The sequence below is a fragment of the Nicotiana attenuata genome, unplaced genomic scaffold, assembly GCF_001879085.1.
Source record: "Nicotiana attenuata strain UT unplaced genomic scaffold, NIATTr2, whole genome shotgun sequence".
In the NCBI taxonomy this organism is placed as follows: Eukaryota; Viridiplantae; Streptophyta; class Magnoliopsida; order Solanales; family Solanaceae; genus Nicotiana; species Nicotiana attenuata.
The window spans coordinates 17,464-27,545 of record NW_017672142.1 but is presented as its reverse complement, the minus strand read 5'-3'; the positions used below and the strand labels follow the sequence as shown (position 1 = coordinate 27,545).

Genomic DNA, 10,082 nt, shown 5'->3' with positions numbered 1-10,082 from the left:
GGGGGCTGTGAAGCATGATGAGATCAGCAATGACCTTCACTTTTTCCTCTTTATCAGTGTTGATATAGTTGCACTTTGTTCCCGGATGGCTGTAGAATACTTAGTGGTTTACTTAAGAATTTTTAGAACATCTATTCTGTATTTTTCTCTGGTTCCCTTGTTTGGAGAGGAATGAGTTAGCCAGGTATTTCAAGGAGCTGATGATTGTTTTCTTCAGGTGGGAATTGAAGCCTGGAAAAGTGCCTGTGACAGTACCGGACTGACACCTAATGATTATGCATGCTTGCGAGGCCATTACTCGTATATTCATATTGTCCAAAAGAAAATCAGTCAGAAACCAGGTGATGGGCATGTTGTTCTCGATATCCCTGGTTCGTTGTTGGATAGCAGTATCACGCAGAAACTATCCGATGGTCATAGGTCTGTTAAAGTTGCTAGCTTACAAACTGAGAAGTCTTTAAGGAAACCAATTCAAACACATTGCAGACAGTGCGACCAGAAACTCTATTATGGAAACTCGGGATCATCACTTGCAATATACAAACCGGCAATGCTTTCAATGGTTGCAATTGCTACCATCTGCGTTTGTGTAGCTTTGCTATTCAAAAGCTCACCGGAGGTTCTTTATTCGTTTAGACCCTTCAGGTGGGAGCTGCTGAAGTATGGCTCCATCTAAAGTAGGTATAACCTAATATCAAGGTTATAGAAGATAGTATAGGATATCATGACTTGTTTTTCTTCTTCTGAATTTATTGACCGCAATATAACTGGAGAGTTCCAACTCTATGTATATTTTATTTTTTACTAATTCTTCATTAAATATATGAGAAGCTCTAATTACAATAGGGAAGTTATATTCTTTTCATAGAGTACTAATTTCTTACATCTATGGTCTGAGCACATCATTTTCCTGCTAAATTGACTTCTTTGCTTCCATTTAGGTAAAATCTGGATAAGCTGTTACATTTTTCATCAACTTTGTTGTTTTTAGCTGTTCTTTCGTCGCCCAAGCCTCCCTTGCAATCTTTCATTTTTCTTTGTATAGTTTTAGTATAATTCATCATTGTCAAACTTGTCATTTCTGATTCAGGATTACTTGGATAAAGATTTGTTCCACATAGCAGATCGACCAATGGGAATCTGAGACAGCCACTACTAATTGAACATCTTTATCTAACATATTAGAGAAATATTCCTTTCTTGAGTCTTTCTTAAATTCAAGTTTTCACTATTTGTTAATCAATGAGTTTAAGTAAAATAAAGAGTCTTATACTATTGCTATAGCAGGTTTTACATTATTGTAATGCTCACAAACCAACACTATCTTACAATCAAGCAGCAGCAGCAACAACATCAACCCAGTAATCATCCCACTAGTGGGGTCTGGGGAGGGTAGAGTGTACGCAGACCTTACCCCTACCCCGGAGGGGTAGAGAAGCTGTTTCCGGGAGACCCTCGGAATCTTACAGCGAGACATATAATTAAAGAACTAAAATATTACTAAATACTGGTTATTGCAAGTTGTTAATTGAACATGTTTATGATTAGTGAATGAATTGAAAGCTAGTGGCCAAGTACCTTTTGGACCAAAAAAGGTTCTAGCATGCCTACTGCCTACAGCAACATATAACAAAAGGCAAGAGTTTATAACCTCAACCAATAATGCCAAGTATACTCCACTTTCCCAAGAAAGTTCAGAACAATATTTCTTAAACCAAGAATAAAAGAAATTTAAGATATTGAAAAACTTAAAGAAGAAACAACTGCATAAGAATCAAGATTGAGGCTTGTCCCACTTGAGAGGCTTAACAACTTCCCATGTAAAGTCAGGATCATCTCTACCAAAATGACCATAAGCAGCAGTTTTCAAGAATCTGTTGTTGCCACCTCTCTTTAAATCCAAGTCAATTGACATCATACCAGGCCTAAAATCAAAATTCTCCTTCACAATCTTGAGAATTTCCTTATCTGGTATTTTTCCAGTTCCATAAGTCTCAACAAACACAGACAGTGGTTCCGGCACGCCGATGGCGTATGAAACCTGCACAATGCACCTTCTAGCAAGACCATTGGCAACAATGCTTTTTGCAGCTTGTCTTACAATATATGCACCACTTCTATCAACCTTAGTAGGATCCTTTCCTGAAAATGCACCACCCCCATGAGCACCCCACCCCCCATAAGTATCGATAATGATCTTTCGGCCTGTGAGGCCAGCATCACCATGAGGTCCACCAATGACAAATCGGCCCGAAGGGTTAAGGTGGAAAATTGTGTTCTCATCAAGATACTTCTAGGGTATCACGGGTTCGATGACATGCTCTTTCAGATCACGGGCAATTTCATCGTTTGTAACAGTCTCATCATGTTGAGTGGAGATGAGGACAGTATGGACACGAACCGGAACCATAGCACCATTGTCATTGTAATACTCAACAGTCACCTGAGTTTTACCATCAGGCCTGAGCCACGCACAAGTTCCATTCTTGCGAACCTCAGTAAGGCGAGCGCCAAGTTTAGTAGCTAAAACATGGCTAAGGGGCATCAATTCAGGTGTCTCATCAGTGGCATAACCAAACATGTGACCTTGATCACCAGCACCAATTTCCTCTGGTTTTTTGGTTAAGTGACCATGAACACCTTGCGCGATATCAGGGCTCTGCTGTTCAATATTCACAAGAACCTTGCAGTTATCAGCATCCAACCCCACATCAGCGGATACGAATCCAATCGCACGACATGTATCACGAACGATTTTCTCATAATCTACAATGGCTTTGGTGGTGATCTCACCAAAGACCATGACCAAGTTGGTCTTAGTACAAGTTTCACAAGCAACTTTGCTTTCAGGATCCTGAGCAAGACATGCATCAAGAACAGCATCAGATACTTGGTCACAGAGTTTGTCAGGATGTCCCTCATTAACAGATTCAGATGTGAACAAGAATGTCTCCATTTCTTTAAAGCTGCACTTAATAAAATTAGATGACATCAGTAATTGAGAAGAATTCAAAAATCACAATTGAGTTGAAAAAAAGAAATTTATCCAGCATGGTGTTTACACCAATCCGATAAAAACATACGGTTATACCAAACTATGCTGCATGGACTCATCAAAATGTTGTCGCAACCCTGCCGGATCCTCCAAAAAGCACTACTTTTGAAGGATCCGACACACACGGATATTTTCAGAGAGTCGGAGCAACATAGTCACTAAATCATATTTAATTGATACACACTGTCACATCATTTTATCGTTTGACAGTGGTACATTCACACCAAACTACATTAATATACAATGGTAAGCGATAAACTTAAGGTAAGAATGTGTATTAATTAACTATGGTTAGAGATATCAGTTTATGTAAAGACACATGTCATGTGTCTATTGGATTGGTGTAAACACTTGAGAATTATCATAAAAACACCAAGTAAATGTAGTGGCAGACGTAGTATCCTAAGTTTTAAACAAAGTATGAATACTACAACAACAACGACAACAAACCCGGTGTAATCCCTCAAGTGGAGTCTAGGGAGCGTAATGTGTACGCAGACCTTACTCTACCTTGGTAAAGAGGTTGTTTCCGATGGACTAACAAAGTATGAATCTTGATTGATATTACACATAAATTAAATAAGCTTCAGATCTAACTCAATTCTTGTGTTTTTAAGAGTCCTCTTAAACATGATGTTAAAAAAATAAACCCACGAATAAGAATAATACAAACACTAGACTAAGTTAAAGGCAGCATCTCAAGACCTAAGTTTGGACCATTTCTATAAATTCAAGAACATAAAATATGTGAATTAGGTCTAAAGGGTCAGCCCAGCGCACAAAGAATTTCACATTTACGCAGGATCAAGGGAAGCGCCACAACCTTAGGGTATAGTGTAGATAACCTACTCTAATGCAAGCATTTACGTGAATCAAATCTAGAAAGAGAAAAGAAATACTACAAGTAATTGAAAAGCGCTGCAAACACAAAGAACTAAATGTAGAAATAGAGAGGGATAGAGAAATGAGACCTTAAAAAGTTGGTGCAAAAGGATCTCTTGTCAAAGAATGAATATAGAGAGGCAAGGAAGTTGGTAATGAAAAATGTCTTTATATAGTAAGAAAATGGGAGTAATTTTGATCAAAATATGGGGTAGATTCATTATGTATTTTTACTGGGGTAGTTGGGATTCTCATATTTATGACTTACCTTAATTTAGTCAAACTACCTTAAATAAACAGCTCAATTCCATAGTATTAAAGAATTTAATACAGAGTTAGTGTCGGTAGACACGGTTTTACTGCTGTCCAAAAAATCCAGCTCTGTTCAGTCTGGTCCAATCATTGTGGTGTCAGTAATATGAATTTAAGATTGATTTATTGTCGGTGTAGAAGTATTTAAATGATAAAATTTTTTGCTTAATATACATTATGGATATATCTGTTTTCTAACGCTTTGTTTGGATGGTTGTCACATGTCATGTATCGTATTTTATTGTACTGTATTTTTTAATGAATACAATATTTGGATGTATCGTTTATCGTTGTTTAATGATGTCACGCACCAAAAATATGAAGAATAAACTTGCAATATTACCAAGAAAAAATAGGATACAAAGTAGAACTATTGTCCAAAAAAGCAGGATAAAGAATAAAATATGATTATTTAATGATAAGGAAGGGCAATATGAGAGAAAAAAGTAAGGTAATAATGCTGCCACACCAAATCCGTCGTTTCATTAAGTGACACTTTGTAATGACGGATTTAACGATACGATACAATAAAATTTAAGTAACAATCAAAACAAACATTGTTAAAGTAACAGTACGATACAATACATTAAGTAACAACCATCCAAACAAGCTGTAAGGGGATTGTACACTTCAAAACAAATATTTATTTAATAATCTTTATCACAACAGTATTTGTCAAAAGTATGTTTTATCTTTATTAAAGTCTCCCTTTATTAACTAATACTTCACTAATTGAGGTAATAAGTACGAATTTGAAATAAATAAATGTTTTTATGTTTTCTAATAAAAGAAATTAAGTATTTAGAGTGAAGGAGCATAATATAACGTGAAAGTAGAGTGAGTAATTTGTTGGAGCCAATGAAATTATATAAAACATATGTAATTAGTTTTTCTGATCATTTTTTTTTTATATAGAACAATTATATGTACTGAACTTGCAGTAACCACGAAACTAGTCTTGTAGTATGTAAAATATTAAGAGGAATATGCAATCATATACGATTAGACAAGATTAAAAATGATCACATCAGACATAATATACAAATAACACAAGTAGAGGATAAAATGAGAGAGTGCTTATTAGGAGTGAAATTAACAATCATAATTGAGGTGTTAAAACAGGATGAGTTAGATCGAAAATTGCATGGATAAATTTTTTGACAGATTTATAATCTCATGGAATTCATAAAATATTAATGAGAAATAAAACGTACTGGAAGAATAAAAGTTATATATAAGCGATTCAAACTAGTTGAAATTAATTCTACAAAGCAAAATAAAAAAAAAATAATAACTCATATAACTAAAATCAATTAATTTAAAATTGAAGTGTAATGCTTGTGTTTGACGTGGAATGGGTTGGTTGGTAGATGTCTATGTGTTTTTTAGGAAGAATAAGACTTGGATTTAGTGGGTAGAAACAAGCTTAGTTATCATATTAAGAGATGCGCTATTCTAGCATAAAGCTATAAAGTTGAAACATCCTTCTCATGTTGATGTTGTCTTGTAACAAACCCATCTTCCCTCCAACAAATTAAACCTCAGCCAAATCCAACGATCATCAACCAACCTATGTAATGTTTTAATAAGGGTTGCGCTAGAGCTGTAAATACTTTTTTATTTTTAATCAAAGGTTCACGTTCAAGCTCTAGGTATAGAGTTGCATTTTTTATTGAATGTTTATCTTTTTCAACACGAATCCAAATTACTTGTGTTATGCACGACACTTGATATCTGTCTGTGCTCTGCACGATCACTTGGAACCTATTGTGCTCTGCAAGGTCACTTCGACCTACTTGTGCTCTTCAAGGCTACTTGAAACTTATCCGTACTTTGCACGATACTTGGAACCTACATGTGCTTTGCAAGATCACTTGGAACATACACGTGCTTAATATGGTCACTTGGAACCTACTCATGCTCTCTACAACCTTTGGAACCTATTCGTGCTCTGGACGATAACTTGTAACATGCCGCTGCTTTGTATAGTCACTTGGAACCTACCTGTACTATGCACGACAGCTGGAACCTACCCATAGTGCACAACACTTAGAACATACGCGTGTTCTATACGACACTTGGAACCTACTCATACTTTGCATGATCAGCTAGAACCTACCTGTACTCTATGTTGGTGTTATTTTATATTTTATAATGCAAAGTCAAAAATTTCTTTGTATTCCCTTTTTCTTCTTTACTTCTTTGTCTTCTGTGAAAGACAAAGTGTCCCTCATTGCTTGTGAAAAGTCTTTTTCTTCACCTTATAATGAATTACTCTTTGTTGGGCTTGTAAAGAGCTAGTAAAAGGGAGTGATCTCACATGAGAAGTTGGTCCTAAAGGCAAAACGAGTCGATTTGCCCCCCCTGCGCGCGAGATATACTGAGGCATAATCCAAGTCTGGTTTTTGCTAAAATTATTTCTCCAATTTATTATTTTGTAGCAGCCGTGATTTAATTCTTGTAACAGCTGGGTAATGACTCAATTTCAATTTCTGTAATAGCTACAGAATTAATTTCTTCATCTGTAACTGTTCAACAGCTTTTGCCTACAAAAAGCAGTCTTCTTTGTGAATAATCTGACATAGAAAATACACCTTCATCTCTCTTCTTTAAACGATTTCTGGGCAATTGTTTTGTGCAAATTCCAAACTTCCAGCCACGAGTGCACATGGTTGGAGGTGTTGTAGAACCTTGGGGAGCGACCAGTCTCAACGATTTGCAATCGCTTTCAAGGCAGTGGCTTGCCACGATACAGTATTTTTGAACAAAACACTTCCTGATTTGTAAAACTTGAGCCTTTAGATGGAAACAATTATAAGTGTTGGTCCCAGAAACTTCTAATTTACTTTGAACGATTAGAAGTTGATTACGTTTTGTTTAATGAATCACCTGCTGATGTTGTTGCTGATAGTTCTAACACTGCTACTACTGTTGTTCATGATGATGCTGTTAAGAAGAAATTCGAAAAGGATAATAAAATTGTTCGAGGGCATCTACTTAACCATATGACTAACCCTCTCTTTGATTTGTTTATAAATTATAAATCTGCTAAAGTCATATGGGACAGTCGGAGAAGAAATATGGTGCAGATGACACCGAAAAAAAAGTATGTCGTTGGTAAGTGGATCAAGTTTCAGATGGTTGACGATAAGCCAATCATGGAGCAGGTTCACGAGTATGAGAACTTGACTGCTGATGTTTTGAACGAAGGCATGGAGATGTGTGAGATTCTTCAGGCTAATGTTCTACTTGAAAAATTTCCACCTTCATGGGGTGATTACATGAATCAACTGAAACACAAGAAGAAAAACTTAACTCTTCAAGAATTGATCAGTCATATGAGGACTGAGGAAGCAAACCGTCTTAAAGATAAGGATTCTGAACGACTTAAGGATAAGATAAAATCTCTCTCTCTTAATTTTTCTAAAGCTAACCTTGTAGAATCTTCTCGTACTTTTGTGAAAGACTGGTTTAAAGGAAAACAGAAGAAAGACCAGAAGAAAGGACATGTGAAGAAGCAGAATTACTTCAATAAGACGGAGGGCCATATTCAAAAGTCGAAAGGACCTTGCTATGTTTGCGGCAAAATTGGCCACAAGGCTTTTTTGTGCAACCAAAGACGACAAAGCTCAAAGAATGGATGAAAAGCTCCAGTCCAAGCTAACCTTACTAAGGGTGGTGATGTCATTGTTGTTGTGGTTGTTGAGGCGAACATGGTGGCTAACAAGACTGACTGGATACTGGACACATGCGCTTCAAGGCACTTTTGCGCCAACAAGGAGCTGTTTTACGATTTTGAGGAATCTGCTGATGGTGAGTGTGTCTACATGGGTAACTCTAATGTAGCTGGAGTAATGGGTAAAGGAATTCTCCTTAAGTTAACTTTTGGAAAAACCTTAGCCTTGAACAATGTTCTGTATGTACCCTCCATTCCTAGAAACTTAGTTTCTGGTGCGCTTCTCAACAAAGCATGTCTTAAACTTGTTTTTGAATTTGATAAAGTTGTTATTTCTTGTGGGGAAGACTTTGTTGGGAAGAGTTACCTTAGTGGGGGTTTATTTGTACTGAATATCGCTTAAGAGATTACTAATAATGCTAGTACTTTTAATTCTGCTTATATTGCTGAGTCTATTGATTTGTGGCATGGTAGACTGGGTCATGTTAATATTGCTTCTATTAGAAGACTTAGAAAAATGGAATTAATTCCTGCAGTTAATGTTGATAATTTTTTTAAGTGTCCTGTTTGTGTAGAAGCAAAACATACCAAAAAGCCTTTTAAGAATGTAAGTAGATAAATAGAATTTCTTGAACTAGTGCATTCAGACTTGGCAAATTTCAAAAACACTGTTAGCAAGGGTGGAAAGAAATACTACATCACCTTTGTAGATGACTTTTCTAGATACACTAAGGTATATCTTTTTAAGTCAAAAGATGAGGCTGAAAACATGTTTCTGAAATACAAGGCAGAAGTAGAAAATCAATTAGACAGAACAATCAAGAGACTTAGATCTGACAGGGATGGTGAATATAGTACTAATACTCTAGAAGCCTTTTGTGAGAAAAATAATATTATACATGAGGTTAGTGCTCCCTATACTCCCCAATAAAATGGTGTAGCCAAACGGAAGAATAGAACCCTTAAGGAAATAATGAATTCTATGCTTTTGAGTTCGGGTTTATCTGATAATATGTGGGGGGAAGCTGTTTTATCTGCATGCTATGTTCTTAATAAAGTCCCTCATAAGAAGTTGTATAAAACCCCGTATGAGTTATGGAAAGGGTTTGCCCCTAACTTGAAAATTCTGAAAGTGTGAGGGGTGTTTTGCTAAGGTTGGTCTACCTGATTTTAAACAAGTATCTGTTGGACCCAAGACTTTTGATGCTATTTTCATTGGTTATGCTCAAAATAGTGCTGCATATAGATTTATGTCTTTGAATGATAGTTCTATTTGTGAATCTAGAGATGCAGAATTTTTTGAGCGTGTTTTTCCACTGAAAAATAATGTGCCTAGTGATGTGCTTAATAATGCTTCTACATCTATGTCTGTTAATTCTCGTATTGTGTCTTCTTCTAGTGTTACTGCTAACGAGCAGAAAAATGAACTTAGAAGGAGTAAGAGGCGTAGAATTGAAGCTAGCTTTGGTCCTGACTTTATTACTACTTTCTTGACTGAAAATATTGATCTTGATGTTTTGAGTAATGAATTAGTGTCAATCTATTTAATAGAAGAAGACCCTAAGACATATAGTGAAGCAATGAGGTCAATAAATGCTAGTTTTTGAAAAAAGGCCATTAAAAGTGAATTAGACTCTGTAATTTCTAATCACACTTGAGACTTGTCTGATTTGCCTAAAGGTTGTAAACCCATAAGTAGCAAGTGGATATTTAAGAAGAAATTGAGACCTGATGGTACAATTGAGAAATATAAGGATAGACTTGTTATTAGGGATTTTAACCAAAAGAAAGACATTGATTACTTTGACACTTATTCTCCTGTGGTTAAGATAGCGACTATTAGAACTCTTGTTGCTTTAGCCGCTATTCATAATTTAGAGACATCAAATGGATGTTAAAATGACTTTCTCTAAATGGTGATTTAGAGGAAGAGATATATATGTCTTAACCAGAGGGATTTGTGATCCAAGGACAGGAGAATAAAGTATGCAAATTGAGAAAGTCTCTGTATGGTCTAAAACAGGCACCTAAGCAATAGTATGAAAAATTTAATTGCACATTAGTGGGTAATGGTTTTATTGCTAATGCATCTGATACTTGTGTTTATTCCAAGATGATAGGATTAGATTGTGTTATTATATGTCTGTATATGGATGA

General features: G+C 35.9%; 1 protein-coding gene and 1 pseudogene across 2 annotated transcripts in view; one reads left to right on the top strand and one right to left on the bottom strand.

The window, feature by feature from the left end:
* The window catches only part of LOC109212021 (squamosa promoter-binding-like protein 12), a 10,047-nt gene extending 9,180 nt beyond the window's left edge, over positions 1 to 867 (top strand). The window contains exon 11 of the mRNA XM_019375632.1: positions 218 to 867. Within this exon, the coding sequence (XP_019231177.1) occupies positions 218 to 676 (459 nt within the window). The 3' untranslated portion in view covers positions 677 to 867. The remainder of the gene's footprint in view (positions 1 to 217) is intronic.
* Positions 868 to 1,524: 657 nt separating this feature from the next.
* LOC109212024 lies at positions 1,525 to 4,188 on the bottom strand (annotated as a pseudogene). The gene is made up of 2 exons (XR_002065802.1): positions 4,027 to 4,188; positions 1,525 to 2,966 (listed from the first exon to the last, which is right to left on the bottom strand). The product of XR_002065802.1 is annotated as an S-adenosylmethionine synthase 1-like (transcript).
* Positions 4,189 to 10,082: the final 5,894 nt, after the last annotated feature.